This window comes from Poecilia reticulata, chromosome 6 (genome assembly GCF_904066995.2).
Source record: "Poecilia reticulata chromosome 6, P_reticulata-male-v2, whole genome shotgun sequence".
Lineage (NCBI taxonomy): Eukaryota > Metazoa > Chordata > Actinopteri > Cyprinodontiformes > Poeciliidae > Poecilia > Poecilia reticulata.
In genome coordinates this window covers 1,212,633-1,229,785 of record NC_088835.1, presented here as the reverse complement: position 1 = coordinate 1,229,785, position 17,153 = coordinate 1,212,633, and the positions used below count along the sequence as shown (strand labels likewise).

Genomic DNA, 17,153 nt, shown 5'->3' with positions numbered 1-17,153 from the left:
TTTACTGACTCCTAATTTTTTAAAATATTTACTGTGTTACAGCCAAAATTCTTCGTTTTTGACTTCACATTACTCTGCAGCGCAGTGTGATTGTTAAATGTCACCCAGTTACTGTCATGAAGAGTTAATCTAACAGATGCCAGAGCTGCTCGTAGAACCGCTTCATAAACTACAACATTACTACAGTTCATTAAAGTTTCTAATTCAATTCAGTTTATTTCTATAGTGTCAATTTGCAACAAATGTCTCAATGCACTTTACAAAAAGCAAGTCATTTCAATTCAGTTACCCATACATTCCAGTTAAGCAGTTAGTTATACAGATTAGATTAAAAAGTTTCTATCTAAGCAAACCCTGCAGATTTTATCGAGTGGCTGGTAGCATTCACTCCTTCTGGACCAGCAAGTAGCAACAATCGCTTGCGTTGTCATTGACTTTACAGCAATCCCTCATACCAAATATACATCCAGTGACAGTGGAGAGGAAAAACTTCTCTTTACAGGAAGAAACCTCCAGCAGAACCAGAACTTGGCTCAATACAAGAGACCATCTACCACGACTGACTGGGGGTTGAAAAGAGAGTACAACGTACAAGAAGAAACTGATGTTGGATTATTTTTGATGTTCATGAAAGTTAGAACTTAAAAGAAGAGGGAGAATGAGTAGTCGGTGGCAGCATTATCTCAGAAAAACTGAGAAAACCTAAAGTTAGCAGAGAAGCGGCTTACACCTTGGGAATAAGATTCTTACAGTCTAATTGTCTATTAACTTTAACTTCTATCTGGTAAATTAAATCTTGTGAGGAATGAATTTGATCAGGAGTCTTTTGGAGTTTTCCTGATCATTACATAAGACGACACTGGTGAACTGGTTGGGTAATCCATGACTGAGAAAATTGGCAACAATCTTCTTTCTTTTCCATTTCAGAACAATCTTTTCACTGGACAGGCTTTAGTTTGGAAATAGCCTCTGTGATGATTTCCAGATTGAAGGGCAGTAAATGTTTCCTCTCTAAGATCATTGTATGTTTAATAGACATATTCACAACTGCAGATTATCAGCTCTGGGCTGCTACTTCTGCTCTTAAACCTGATGTAGACAGTAGCTGTTTCTTTCCCCTTTGTTGAAAAGGTGGATAAATAATAGTTTTGAATATGTTGTAGTTTTTATTAAGTTGACATTGTATATTATTTAGAACCTGGTGAAAACCATCTAATTTTTAGAAACATGTAAAGTTGTACATGACTGGAAAAAAATCTATAATGATATGCAAAAAGAAATACATATACAAAACAAGTAATCCTAAATGAATCTAAATGTGTCATTTATCTGCAATGTTCAGTTTTTAAACTGTCACCTTCCTAAAATACTAAATCAAAAGTGATTTTGTTCTGGCCTAAATCATCTGTTGGCAAGAAGGAGGTGGTCATTTTGGCAAAAGAATCTTAGCATATTTGGCAAAAAAATGGCATAGGTCATTATTTTAAGGTGACAAAATATATTTTTTAAATAGATCTGGAATTTTTAAAGGAAAGAAAATGCAGGAATAATGTCAGAATTATAAAATTCAAAAAGCGAGTCCAAAGGGAGCTTTTAAAGAAATAATAATAATAATAATAATAATAATAATAATAATAATAATAATAATAATTACAACTGTAAAATAGCGACATCTTGAGGCAGTGGGCGCTATTGGATCAATGTGAGAGCCCCGCGGCTGTCTGGTAACTGTTAGCTGACGTTAGCAGTGTAGCTCACTTTGCAGACACGTATACACACAGTTTAGACACATGTTGGAGTTACGCTGGAAGAAATGCTAAGTCCGAATAAGGAATTCACCGGCTTTCCCACTTTCACGAATTAAGGTTAGCTCTCACACGCTGCTGTTCTAATGTCTGTCCTATCAGAGCCATTCCCTTCGTTTTTTCTCGCTTTAGTTCAAGTTTTTATGCTTTCAAAACGAGGGAATTTATATTAGCTGTTAGCTAGCCGGGTAAGGTGAGGGGCGTCTTATTAGCCAGGTAGAAGTTATATTTTCTCACGAGCGCAAAAAGGTGGATTGCATACGGGGAAAGTTTCCAGTATAAACTCTCTTGCTTGCCCGGTACTGTTAGCAAGCTCCAGGCAGCAGAGCTGTGCATTGTTTTAAATGGTCCCCGTCATGTTTCAGGGCAACACTCTGTGTTCACTGTAAAGTTGACTTATTTCGTCCACCTGTCTGTTTCCTCTTTTGAAAAGGAGTGAACTCACGTTCAGGTAGCTTAAATGAAGCGCACGTCAGAATAAAGATTCCAGCTTTTCCACCTCTGTGGACTGGTCTGGTTTTGTCTGGAAGTGCTGGTTCCAGCGTTGGCATGAGTGGTCGCCTTGCTGTCACAGCAGCCGGGGATGGCTCTCCTGTGACCGTGTGCCGAGCATGGAAGAATGTGTTCCTTTTAGAAAGCCAGCTGGCTGGAGCAGGAGAGCCCGCAAACACAAATTGACTTCCCGCGGTGTTGAATTCTCTGTGTGAGTGAACGAATTGACTTGAAATCATAAACAATTTCGGTTTTTGTAAAAGGTAAAATGTGGCGCTCACTGTCTGCACTTACCTTGTCACTTCCTGAAGAGATAATGGTGTTTCTTCTGCTGTTTTCTGAAACAGATCCGTGGAAGAGCCCAAAATTATTTAGAAAGGGTATAAATGATTTCCAACATGGCATCATCTAGTAAATGTTAATTAAACACAGATATTATTTTCTTTCTTCAAACCTGATACCTCGTTTACGTAGTTTTACTGTTTTTGAGAAGTACCTGTTTCACTACTAAAAAAACCGTGTTGGTTGAACGAAAATAATTTTTTTTAATCAAAATTTTATGAGAAGGTTTCCATCAGAAATTCTTAAAAGGCTAAAAAAAAAAAGCATAGGGTGACTCACTGAAGGACATTCAATTAAAATATTGGAGGATTATGCTGGGGGTGCACAGATAGCCAGAAAGCTGCCATCTTGTATTAATAGCATTCAGACATGTTATTTAGGGCTTAAAGAGCTCCGGCCGGGGGCCGGATTTACGGCTTTTGACCAAACGGTCCGCCTCAACCAAACTGTAGTCTCCGGGCTTAAAGAGCTCCGTTTACAAAGATGTCTGCCAATCAATTCTTGACCAATGACTGTAAAACGGTTTGTAGAAAAGAAGCGCATGCGTTCGGTTCGGCGGTTAAATCAAATGCGATATGGAAGAAGATGGAGTTTGTCTGACCCGGTAAAGAAACACGTTTACTTGAGAAAGGAATTAAAAACAAGTGGCGCTGGGCATGGCTAGAGGAAATAGTCCATGGGCCAGACCATTTTTTTTTGTCCATTTCAGGGTGGCAAAGTCTATCAATATTTTTTGAAAAGATACATGTCTCTAGTTAATATTTTGGTATGATAACCCTTCCAAAATGGTAGCTGAGTCATAGTTATCATCTCATGAAGTAAACAACCCCTTAGGAAAAAATCTGTTTTTTGAGACTGGTGTATCTCTGGTTTAGGGTCATGGTATAGGCATTTATCAAAGGTCTATAATGCAACATTTGGTATCATCTTAAAGGGGACACTCTTGGCTTTCATTTAAGCCATGTTTTGAGTTTCTCTGACCAACACAGAGGTCATTAGAGGTCGTAAAACCAAAATTATTACACATTTTTCCACACCTTTTGACCAAACTAGATACATTTCTTTCATCCCAGTGGTATCCAGGGACATCAGGGAAACGAAAGTTAATGACTAAAATACTTAACAGACTCTAAGGAGTCAGAAAATGTATGATGTACCTACACTGTCTGTCTATGGGAGGCGATTATAAGCTGTAATGTGAAGTTACAGACTTGGGCTATAACCTTAACTGGTGTATATGTTGGGGGGTTAAGTGGGGGTTTGTTTAGCGTGTCACTCGTGTCTAGTTTGTTAGTTATAAAAAAGTTAATCAGTAATAGAAATGTACACTTACGTAGACTCTAGGATGCTGTATTGGCCTATTTATCAGATTTTGTGAGTTTTTCCAACATGGGCTACACAATAGTAGCCCACGATGGCCACATAGACACACAGCAGAATGAGGGAAGAGACCACCCTCATTAAATGACAAATTCTGAGGTAAAAATAAAAAAATCATTATTTTCAGCTGCTTAGGCTACTATTGACAGCATAATTCAGATGATTACATTTCTGCCAACAGATGATAACCTTAGGCATATCGGTACCATCTACATTATGCTTGCTGAGGATGTTGTTTTCAATCAGGCCCACAAATGAGTTTGTTAAAAAATAAAATCAGTAAGATGTAACCATTTAGGTTCAGCATGTAACTTTTATTTAAAAATCTATGTATTTATTAAAACTATCACCATGTTGTCCTGAGACCCTCCTCCTGGCTCTGATTAGTTGTTTCAATTTAGCACTGCGAGAAGGCAGAGGGGCTTGATTTTTCTTCACAGATTATTTGTCTCATCATACTGTGACAACACTGTTTTTTTGTGTAGCTACCCTCTGATAGCTACACAATTTAGCTGAATAGTCTTACCCTGTACATTCAATTTCTACTTATCTGGAGCAAAGTTTAGTGCTGGTTTACAGTTACAGACCTTGAAATAGTGTTGACTTTTTGTATTTTTTTTTTCAGATGACACATAGCTATTAACAGTAAATTAGGATGTTCACCATTTGAGTATCATTAATCATATTTAGAAGCACGAACATTAGGTTGATTGACAGCACTAAGAGAACAACCAGTCAAAAACACCCAGTCAGGAGGAGGGTCTTAGCACTTTCAATCAACTCATTAGGATGTTCACCATTTGAGTATCATTAATCCATTTGGAAATATTCCAGTGTATGTTTGTAAATAAGGATACTAAGACACCTGAAGGAACCAAAGGTTTCATTTTAAAAGCCAGAGCAGCTACCAGATACTATCTCACCTCAGAAAACAAACTTTGGTATCTAAAATAACTTGAGGTGCTTTTCTATTGGCAAGTCGCGGACTGACCGGTTAGTGCGTAGTTCGGTTCTACCCCTGGTAGTGAGTTTTTCCATTACCCGCTCTGTTCCTCACTGTTGTGGGAGGGCCTTGAGCGCAGCAACTGGTTTGCAGTGACACTCAGCCATGGAGAACCTCAAGGTTGTGGTTCAGATGGACTCAAAAAATATTTCATTCGATCAGCTGATTATTTTGCGATATATGAAATCGCTTTGGTCCCTACCCTGATCGATCCTGCTAGTACTACCCTTGAAGTAGATACGGAAATCTGAGAACAACCAGCCAGAGCCGCGCTGGATCTGCTAAAGGAAAATGAAAATGGCCGAGGCAGACTGAGGCCAAACCAGCTAGAGGCAGGCTGGTGGAAAAGCACCTTTAGGAACATGACAGACAACGAGCCCACAGAAAGTGTGAGACATTATGGCCTACAGAAGCCTGGGATAGAGATGGACAGATATTCCTTTGTAGAACTTATGGAGAAAAGCTGGGTAAACCCTCTAAGACAGCATCAGTCAGATATAGTCGGTCTTTTCACCTGATTCATTGTTTCACTAAACATAGTCAGTGATTTGCTGTATGTAAGCTCATCATGCTGGAGAGGAAGCTTATAAAAGTTCAGAACAGGTCATTTAGAAAAATAATTACTAACAACCACATTCCATGACACAATAAAAACATTCCTAAGCTTCAAAAATAGTGGGATAACTCTTTTACGCCACTGTTTTAGCTATCTAACAAAAGGAAAGAAAGCAGATTGAAATATTTTTGAGTGTATCATAATAGTTTAACAAAGAAGAGACCTTCAGATTTAAGAAGTCTTTGGTCATCCCCTTGATCCATTGTCTTGACTCATGTTCATAACTCTAGCAAGTTTCATCTTGCAAGAGAGTTGGAAGAATCAGTTGATGTTGAATGATGGTCTTCATGGATCATTGGTGGAAAGTTGTTCAAAAACTAAAAGTTGATGGCAAGACTTATTATAATAAGCATATTGATATTACTTTATACCTATGTAAGGATGCTGGATGTGGATTACAGCTCAGCTTTTAACTCCATCAACTCCTGGCAAGTTGGTGGAGAGGCTAGAGTCCCTGGTACTAGGAGCAGGACTGTGCTGGTGGATCTGGAATTTTTAAACCAACAGACCCCAGCAGGTCCAAATCCTTCCTTACCCTTACCTTCTCTGCGGTCACACTCAGCACAGGTATGCCCCAAGGCTGTGTCCTCAACCCCGTACTTTACTTCCAATTTACCCATGACTGCAAAGTGATAGTAATATTAATAATAAAATAATAGTCAGTGCAAAGTAGCCTACAAATTCTTTGTTGGGGGCGATGAGGGACCTGGATAAAGGCTAGAGGGGCGCTGGCCCGAAAAAGGTTGAGAAACACTGATTTAGTTGGTAATGTTGCATGTTCTAAATTACTTGCAAAGACATTGACTAAAAGGACTCTTATTTAATGTTGAGGGATTTTTGCCTGAAAGGCAAACCTGTAGGGCACAGACATTTTACATTTTGTTTCGAGTTGAAATGTACTGAAGTCTTATTTAAGTTTGAGTGTTTAGCTTGTTAATTGTATTGTTAGAAGCAATTGTTTGCACTATTCAAAGACACTTTTCATTAAACTGTGGCAATAGCAACGGCATAGTTAATTTCTATCATCACTATAAGTTTCAGGCTCAGGATTTTTTTTTTACTTTAAGCCCTGGTTATTTGATGATCCACAATTATATCTTATTTACCCAACTCTCGATTCAGGAATTCTCAGAGGTTTGTTGTACGATTGTTCCATCCTCGAAAAAGAACAATTCTGATAAAACAACTAAAAGAAGCCTGTACGACTCTAGAGTGTGTTAAAACATAAGTGGACTTTTTAGGGATTCATGATTTTCAGATTATTAATAAAATAAAATTATGAGAAGCTAAAGAAGATAAAAAAAATCTGTTAAAATTATGTGTGCTTAATTATCTCATGGGTCCATAATGGAGTTTTGAATTGATTTTTGTCTTTTTATTAAGTTTTGTGCTTTTGCCTGTTCAGATTGGACTAATAGTTGATGTGATTGTTTTTACTAGTCTATATTGGATGTCACTGAAACTCATAGAAAACAATCATTTAGCTCTTAGCAAAGATTTAAACTTCATCAGTTTAACACAGTGAGGGCGAATTAAAATCACAATTAAATCTGCTGAAACATGGCTGTAGTATTCACCTTTGTGCTATGTGAATGGCAGACTCTGATAGACACCTTGAATTGAGCCAATCAGAAGAATCCAGCTGATAGCCTTCTCTCACTTTCCCTTCCTCTGGGACATTGTTTCTGGTTGTTTCTTCCCTTTTGCTGGTTTATCAGAAGGGGAACTGTGTGGGATTCCCCTGGGTTGGGCTCTCCAATCTCTGGGGACGAGGTCGCCGAGGTGGTCAAAAAGCTCCTCGATGGCAGGGCCCCGGGGATGGATGAGTTCCTTAAGGCTGTGGATGTTGTAGGGTTGTATTGGCTCACATGACTCTGCAAAATCGCATGGACGTCAGGGGCAGTTCACCTGGATTGGAAGACTGGGGTGGTGGTCCCCCTGTTCAAAAAGGGGGACCGGAGGGTGTGTTCCAATTACAGGGGGGTCACACTCTTAAGCCTCCCTAGTAAGGTTTATTCAGGGGTCCTGGAGAGGAAGGTCCGTCGGATAGTCGAACCTTGGATTCAGGAAGAGCAGTGTGGTTTTTGTCCTGGTCGTGGAACACTGGACCAGCTCTACACCCTCAGCAGGGTCCTGGAGGGTGCATGGGAGTTCGCCCAACCAGTCTACATGTGTTTTGTGGACTTGGAGAAGGCGTTCGACCGTGTCCCCAGGGGGGTTCTCTGGGAGTATGGGGTACCGGGCCCTTTGATACGGGCTGTCAGGTCTCTGTCTGACTGGTGTCAGAGTCTGGTCCGCATTGCCGGCGCTAAGACGGGCTCGTTTCCATTGAGAATTGGACTCCGCCAAGGCTGCCCTTTGTCACCAATTCTGTTCATTACTTTCATGGACAGAATTTCTAGGAGCAGCCGAGGTGTTGAGAGGATCCGTTTTGGTGGCCTTCGGATCGCATCTCTGCTTTTTGCGGATGATGTGGTCCTGTTGGCTTCATCAGATTGTGATCTGCAGCTCTCACTGGAGTGGTTCGCGGCCGAGTGTGAAGCGGCCGGGATGAGGCTCAGTGCCTCCAAATCCGAGGCCATGGTCTTGAGCCGGAAAAGGGTAGAGTGCCTTCTCCAGGTCAGGGGGGTCGTCCTGCCTCAAGTGGAGGAGTTTAAGTATCTGGGGATCTTGTTCACGAATGAGGGAAGAAGGGAGCGGGAGATCGACAGGCAGATTGGGGCAGCGTCTGCCGTGAAGCGGGCGCTGTACTGGTCCGTCATGGTGAAGAGAGAGCTGAGTCAAAAAGCGAAGCTCTCAATTTACCGGTCGATCTACGTTCCCACCTTCATCTATGGTCATGAGCTTTGGGTTATGACTGAAAGAACGAGATCACAGATACAAGTGTCCGAAATGGGTTTCCTCCGCAGGGTGGCTGGGCTCTTCCTTAGAGATAGGGTGAGAAGCTCGGTCATTCGGGAGGGACTCAGAGTAGAGCCGCTGCTCCTCCACGTCGAGAGGAGCTAGTTGAGGTGGCTCGGGCATCTGGTCAGAATGCCTCCTGGACGCTTCCCTGGTGAGGTGTTCCGGGCACGCCCTACCGGGAGGAGGCCTCAGGGAAGACCCAGGACACGCTGGAGGGACTATGTCTCTCGGCTGGCCTGGGAACGCCTTGGGGTTCCCCCATAGGAGCTGGAAGAAGTGGCTGGGGAGAGGGAAGTCTGGGCCTCCCTTCTGAAGCTGCGGCCCCCGCGACCCGACCCCGGATAAGCGGCAGAAAATGGATGGATGGATGAATGGATATATGTAGCCACCCTGCGGAACACTGAAAATGAAGACAAAGTAGTTTCCCCTAATGAACCATCACAATTGGTTACCAAGTAGAGATCAGGGATTTTCACTCAAAGCAGCTCTTTATTCTTTCTCGCAAGAGACAGAACAACAAGCAAACATGTCCAGTGTGTGATGAGTCTGGTTTGCTGTAACTAGACAGAGTCACTTCATACTAATCACGAAGTTCCTCAGCAGGAGCCTGGGAACCCTGGTTTCTGACTCAGCATTGTAACGCTTCATTGGGCAGACCCAACCTTGAACATAGAGGAGTCTCATCTTTACCTTCTGTGGTTCCTCCTTTACGTCCACCAGGGTGAAAACACAATGACGCTCACATGAATGTGAAGACATAAAGTAAATGCCTTTTTTTGGGTTACAAAGAATCAGAAGCTATTGTCTAAAATTCCACTAACAAGCACTTTGTGACTGCTGTATAAATAAATATTTACTAACTAGTTAATCTCCTGGATTAGCTGATTTTTTTTTTCTTTCTCAACAACCATCAAGGATTTTCCGAGTGAGCTCTGTGACGCAACACACCCAGCCACAGCCCTGGTTCACCGCAAATCCAGAGCAGACTGGTCACAAGTCTTTATTTAGAAGCTGAGCAGCAGCAGCATGCTAGTAATGTGATCTCAGCGAGAAATGCCTGCTCTACTGTACCTGCCCAGCTTGGCCCAGGCACAAGTCTCTTACCGTCTCTCCATTCATATCTACTGAGGACGGCCACATGCCTGAGCTCTGATTATTTCTTCCATTTTTTTGAATCACCCACACAGGATTCTTCAAAGTTAACACTGACGCCGTCACAGCTGGCTGTGACCCACGGAGTTTGTGAAAGCTTGTGAAGCTAGCAAACACTTGAGGTTGCTAAGGTTTACCTGAAGAACCCTCTGAAGGTGAACTAAAATTATGATTCAAAATTCATCTCACTTAATCTGACCAGTTTTATTTCAAATAAGGAGAATTTATGACTAAGATTAGCTTTTAGGTTTTACATAGAAATAATAATGGTGCTTTACATTCATAAGCGATGGAGAAATTAAATGTACAAAAAAAAGTCATTCTCATAATGTCTAAAAACAAGTTTTAAAGAATAAACTCTGTTTTTCCCCACTGACTGGAAATTTAAAGAAGCACATGCATTCTTTATGTTCTTATATTAGAATTTTTAGCATCAGTCAAATTAATTACACTTTAATTTTCAATTACATAAAAGAGACAATTATTAAAGTTATTTAAATAGTAAATTATTAATTACTTAAATTTGTTTCTCCACCACATTCTTCAGACTGGAGAGAGACTGGATGTAAAACATCTATCCTGGTGGATAAAACCTAACTTCTTACTAGAGCTGTTTTCTCAATCCTTGTTTGAAACATTTAATAATTCTATGGACTTAAAGTGATTCTTCATTTAACATATTTAGTGGCAGCTAATCATTTATGATGTAAAAGCCTTTCTGAATTTGTAAGTCAGCAGTTGGGATGTGGCTGTCATGAGAGGCTGCCGCCTGCGTTCAGGCAGGTGGCTATTTCCCCTCCACGTCCTTTCTCCCTGCTTTGCATACAAACACGGTTTAATGGATGGTATTTCCAGTGGCCTGCATTTAAATGCAGTTAGTATTTGACTGCCTGCACATATTTGAATCAATGCAAACTCTGTCATGAAATGAACAAGAATCTGTCGGATAACAGACGCAGCGTGTTTCAAACGCTCTCCAGGCGTGTTCTTTTATTCATTTATTACAACCAAGATTTTTTAGTATCAGTAATAGTTTACTGATATGTTTCTTTTTAATTACTCTACACTTTTACTGTACTCCTGCCACACTACTGGATTGCTTTACTTAGTTTGACCCATTATTTACTTATCATAGTTTTATTGTAAGTGCAGTTTTTTCTTCTTTCTTTTACTTAGCAGCTTCAAATCTTGGCTTAAGATAAAACCAAGTCATCCATCAGGTCGCATTGTGGAAAATTCAAATCTCTCTGACCAGCAATCGCACCATTGCACGTCAATGCTGATTGATGGCAACAGACCAAAGCACAAAGGCATCAATAATATTGATATTTGTCACTGTGATAATGCACATAAGACCAAGCACCTGCCACTGTACTCCAACATTAAGGACCATTGATTGTATTAGCAGCCTAAAAATAATCTCAGGTTATTTTTTAAATTATAGGCACTATACTACTTAGGCATTAAACACATGTAGCGCATTAGGAGTTCAGCAGATACTTGCATGTGAAGCCGATATTATGTACCTCCACAAAGGTCAACTTTGACAAAGGCCAAAGTTGACAAAGGTCAGCTGCAGCCTTATTTTACTCTGCCATTAAGGTTGCTAACCACCAACCAGGTTACATCTACACGTGTGCGTTAACAATAGTCATCTCATTGTTGCATCCAACTTAGTGACTTTATATATATATATATATATATATATATATATATAACTATTTTTGATATTACTTCAAAAATACAACTCACCAGGAATATGATGGACAACTGTTCTCTTCCTACATCTTGCTTTTTCTCAGCAAGCATCTCTTTGTAAATGATAATTGGTCCTTAACAGGACCAAGAATCTGATAAGTAAAACAGAGTGATTGTTGCTAACTTTACAGTATTGAGCCCTCTACTGCATGGATCTCTGATCTCTTTACTGATCAGCTGTTGTGGCAATATTCTACTCTGTCCTGCAGGTTCCTGGTCAGGCGTCCAATAATAAGACTGTCCGTCACCTTCTCATATTTCCTCTCGCAGAAGGATGGCCAGGCTCCTCTCCTGCTTATTTTTAGTTGCCTAGCAACCAGTGAAGGATGCTTTTTCGGGGTGGTACTTTATGATGGAAGTGGGGGCAGGGTGAGGTGTACATTGTTCAGGGATGAAATGCTCCTGAATGCCTTCCTACGTAGGAAAAGGAGGGGGAAGCTGCTCTCTGTAATACATTCATTTAAGGTCAGCATTGTGGCTTTTATTTTTTATCCTCATTCACATGGCGGCACTCAGTTTTTAAGGATTTACATTCTGATTGTGTTAGAAGTGAAAAAAGGCCCAGTCACCACTAAGCAAAGCCTGAATGTATTTTGAAACATCCTACCTTTAGAAAGAGGGGCTGCTTTTAGACCTGTCGCAATAAGCAGTAAATCATTAAATCAATTAATCACATAATAAATTAAAGTAAGCTCAATAATTTCCTTTTGAATTATTTACAGTTTTTTTTTTTCTCCCTCTTTCTACCAAACGTCCAGAAATATAAATAGAAACACGGCTAGTCTCGTAGCGTTATCTTTTAGCGATACTGCAGCTAGCATGTTTCATCCTCCATTGTTTTTTTTTCTGTCAGTCTGCCTCATTGGGACGTTGCCTCCAACCAACGCTGTGTTTGCAGTTTATCAATTTTGACGCAAATTAGTATCTTTGATTCATTTAATTTTCTTTTGGATTATATCCGCTACCCTATATGAAAATAAGTATATTTTTCAAATAGCTGGTTAGACTACTTATCATTTGGGGTTTACGTTGTTGAGGACTGTAACTGTATGTGTCAAATGAAATATATTCTCCTCCTAACATAGTTAACCTGTGTTGGCCATCTTGTTACAGCTGATCTACAAAAACTACAATAAGAAGAGAACATTTGTTGCCATCCAATAACAGAGACTGCAGCACCCTAAGGGCCATCAGCGAGTAAATTAAATATAACACTGGTCAAATATGACAATTTAAAGCTGCTGAGTTTTCATGTCTGAGTTTTCTATGCCACTGATTTTTCTTGACGTTAATGAAGTACAGGACTGGGACTCTACTGATAAGCATTAAAACTACCCCTCTTTGGATCATCACTTGTTATTAGGCCTGTCATGATAACAAATTTTGCTGGACGATAAATAGTTCCAGAAGTTATTGCGATAAACGATCATTTGATTTTGAGACCATTCTTTAGTAATATAATGGTAATAGTAAAATAATAATCCAAGAACACATTCTAAAAGATCAGTAAACTTTACATTCTAATATTTAACACTGGAACTGGAAGACATTTTAAATATCCCAAATAAATAAACAAAACGACAAATGAAATGAATTTTGAAGTATTTGTACGCAAAGTTGACCTTAAAAAAAAGGTTTAGTTGAGACCAAAGCACCAGACCGATGACTTTTATCACCCAATTTTTGGTAGAAAGAAAGAAAAAAAAGATAAATAAATCATGCCAATTTAAATTATTGACTTTGTTTTAATTTATCATACAATTAATCGATTTATTGAATATTGTGACAGGCCTACTTGATATTATCGATATAATGCAATTATTTCTAATATATTATTAGTAAATATTTTTGAAAAGCAATATTTCAGGCCTGAGAAGTTAATACAAGCTAATACAAGCTAAGTTAGCCGGGTTATGTTTTAATAGGAAGTCACCAGCATGATTACTTTTTTTTTAAAGTAATATATTTTCTTTAAAACACTTTGAAAAGAGAACAGTGTTAAAAGCCTAACTTTTCCTGACTGTACATATTTCCAACAGCTGCCTTTGTATTTCTTGCAGTACACTCCTTCCAATAGCCTCTGTTCATACACACTTTTGAGTTAGAATGATATATTGTTTGTAAATTATATTCTTAATTTTATATATGTGTCCATGAAAAGAAAAAGATTCATTTTGTAATTATTGAGAAAGGGCCAGGTTTTTATAAGGTTTTTCTTCTTCCTGCTCCCTTTCACTCATGTAGATGAAGTGTTACAAAACAATGTTTTTGTACATTGGCGATGAGTGAATAAACTTTTGATTGGTTGATTAGAATCACAGATGATCTATTTATCAAATCAAATCTCAGTTTCTTCACAGTATCTTAAAGCTGTGACTTTCTCAAACTGGAAAATTCTTAACGTCCAATACAAATATTTAAAAAAATCCTAATATTCTTATTTTAAATGATTCTCTTTAGTTTGGTACATGCATTAAGTTTAGCTGGTATCATTTCCACTTCTATAATGTCTAATGTAATGCGCTTTGTGTTTCTGCCTCAGGAACAAATTGTTCACTTGCTGCCATAAATCCCACCCACAGTTATGTTTCATTGGAACAAGATAATCACTGTTTTCAACTTCATGTTCCAAATGTTACAATGGGCTGCTTGACACACAGTGGACATAAAAATAGAATTAAAAAAGTGGACTACTTTATACTGAAAACTTAAACGGAACGTCAGATGTGCAGCAAGAATACATGCTCTGGTTTGTTCCTGAAGGACAAAGACATGAAGAGAGAATGAGCGGGAGGGTGTAAGTGACAAAAGAGCTGAAACCTCCATCCACACATGCTTCTGTCTTCAGCAGCTGAGCTAATCTAAATGCTTTAACTCATTCACAGTCGGGGCCTGGAAAACACCCTCCCGATGAATGTCTGTTTATTTAGCAGGCTGTTGTACATCTCACCACTGCACCGGATCAGCTTGTCCTACTGCATAGGTGCATCATATTGCAAGTTTTTATTCAGCCATCAATGAATCAATGAAAAACCAAAAAGAAAAAAAAAAAAAAAAAAAACAGCAGTTATATTCAGTGGTTTCACCACAAGCAATTAAGTTTCAGTTTGTCTGTAAAGGCGTGGAAAAACCTGAACTAGCTGAGATGCATTGATGTAGAGTTTGAGCATTGAACTTCATAGAGATGCTCTAACCAAAGATGTCTGATTTAAAAAAAATTAAACACTTCTTTTTCTATTTTTGGATAAATTTACAGCCAAACTGTCCCAACAGCATTTATATTAAAATTAATAATTATTCCTCAAAGAAAAAAAATTATAGACCTGACTTGAGTCTGTCGCAATAAGTAACTAATCTTTTAATAAATTAAAATGAGCTCAATTATTTCCATTCTGATAATTAGTATTTTTTAATGGAAATATTGTTTACAGACATCACGATTAATTTTCTTATGGTCTCAATTGTGTGTTTTTTTGTTTTTTTTAATTTCCAATAAATAGAGTTCTTACTAAATTAAAGCTTATGCAGTTATCAACATATTACTTGAAAATGATCTCAAAACAACATCGTTTATCACAATTATTACTGGACCTTACATTCCCCCTATTAGGCTAAGTGTTTATTTTAAATAAGGTTTTTTTATGTAAAAGTGACAGTGAGGTTGGGTTAAGCTAGGTTTATAGTTAACCCACTGAACTGAGTGCGAGAGTGTGGCCACCAATTGTGCCTTCTCTACACCGCCTCATGGTAATTTGGAAATAATACCATGAGGTCATTATGCTATTATTTCCAAATTATGACGCCTGCACATGCACCTCCAAATTTTTGTAGCTTTTCGCATATTTTTTTAGCACAGAAACTTGGTGGGCCGCTGGTGGACTTCAGTAGCACCTCTACCATAGGGCTTCAGTGGAAACCCTGGTGGGCCAATAGTTTGGCTTGGGCCTTCACATGCTGGGCCCTTCCCTTCTCTTTTTGTTGCCTGAACTCCTCCACCAGAGTTTCTGATGAATCCTGGATTTTTAGCTTCACCAGTTAAGTCTTATCAAGCAACAAATTGTATATTTGTGTGTGTTGTATTAGTAGTAAGTAAAGCCAAAAATTCCAGTACCCAACCGATATGGTCAACAGACCTTTCCATAGTCCCCTTTGTTGCTCTTGCTTCCATTGATGGAGGGAATGCTAAATCACTCGTCTTTCTCTCACACCTTTCCTCTCAGGTCCTCATTTCTTCGTAGGTCCTCCCTTTTTCATTTTCTCCCCTCCTCCCTCCCTCTGTCCAGTAGCAGTCATCAGTTGTCTTTTTACAGCTCCCCCCCCATCCTGATGTCACTCCGTTCGTGTATGGCTATTGTCTTATAGCAGCTGCAGCAGTAGCAGTTCCTCTCCAGATTTTTAGTTTGTCAACCCCCCTTGCCTTTTCCTTCCCCCTCTCTCTCCGTCTTCATTAGTGGATTCTACAGTGGGATGAGGAGTGAGGGGGTGACAGAGTGAAGAAGATGAAAAGGAGGATACAGTCTGCAGAAAGCAGAGAGATGCAGTAGCTAGCCACAACCTTCCCGTATCCTGGTTTGGATGGGAACGCTTTTCTATCACTGCAAAGGACTTCTCTTAATTTTTTTTTTTTTTTTAAGTGATTTTTTTTCTGCTTTGAGAAACAGTTGTCCTGCATAGCTCTCATAGTTGGCGGTTGGACTTGCTGAACGTCCGTGATCTGAGTGGAGGCTTTTTTAACGGATAGCCGTGCCGGGGCATCTGGCCGTCTGGGAGGCAGCGACGGCCGGCTGGCTGCATTGTGTTGCTTTGATGACCCCCGCTGTGTAGCTGCCTGCTCATCAACCCCTTCTCTCTCTGTCTCTCTCTCTCTCTTCTTTTCACCCCCCACCCTCCACCCAATCCTGACCCCTTCTCTCTCCTCTTTCCTCCTTCTCCTCCTCCTCCACCTCCTCCTATCTTTCCATCACAGCTCCTGGCCCAGCCATGTTCGGCACAGAGTCGTCATGTAAGTATTACCATCATCCTCCCATCTCTCTGTGTTTTTGTACTCAACAGCATGAGCATATCTTCTCTAAGGCGGTTGAGGGAAGAAGGAAATTGCTAGATTTCCTCCATCTCTCCTTTCTTCTCTGTTGTTTTTTTTGTGGATGTTTTTGCCTCCATGGTTGCTGGTGGTAGACTGCATGGGGAGAAATGTGGGATCTACCATTTTAGCACAGAGGGTCAGCATCGCAAGCTAGCAGGTCTTACTGAGCTTAATGCTTTTCCTGACTTCTCTCACTCCCAAGTATGTTTGATTCGTTTGTGTGTGTGTACGGAATCATCTCCTCTCATTAAACGTGTTTAGAAATCTGGAGCGTTGACATTTGGAATGAATGCCAGTGCCTCACTTTTCTGTGAGCACATCGGAAGATGGATGCTTGTGCTAATATCGCATCATTCCCAGAAGCAGAGGGATCCTCTGTCGCTTTCCAGTTCAATCACATTGCAGTGCAGTTTCGTTATCATCGCATTTCCAGCTTCTGATGCTTCTGGATATTACGTAGTACCTTACTGCTTTGTATTTATTTGATGAGGGGGCTAGGAAGCCGCTTCCCTTGACCTCCATCAGCTAAGTTTGTGTTGAGCCTTCAGACAAAGCTTATTTCCTTTGCTCCAGCTCACGTTGAATTCTTGTATTCTGATCAATGCCGCAGTGGCTCAC

General features: G+C 39.8%; 1 protein-coding gene across 6 annotated transcripts in view; it reads left to right on the top strand.

The window, feature by feature from the left end:
* Positions 1 to 1,708: 1,708 nt before the first annotated feature.
* The window catches only part of LOC103465635 (suppressor of tumorigenicity 7 protein homolog), a 48,032-nt gene continuing 32,587 nt past the window's right edge, over positions 1,709 to 17,153 (top strand). For 2 of the 6 annotated variants that reach the window (XM_017305465.2, XM_017305464.2), the window contains exon 1: positions 15,782 to 16,454. In XM_017305465.2, the coding sequence (XP_017160954.1) occupies positions 16,433 to 16,454 (22 nt within the window). In that variant the 5' untranslated portion in view covers positions 15,782 to 16,432. Of the gene's footprint in view, positions 1,866 to 15,779; positions 16,455 to 17,153 lie in introns of those variants that run through there. The other 4 variants (XM_008410644.3, XM_008410647.3, XM_017305462.2 and 1 more) reach the window with 4 other exon arrangements.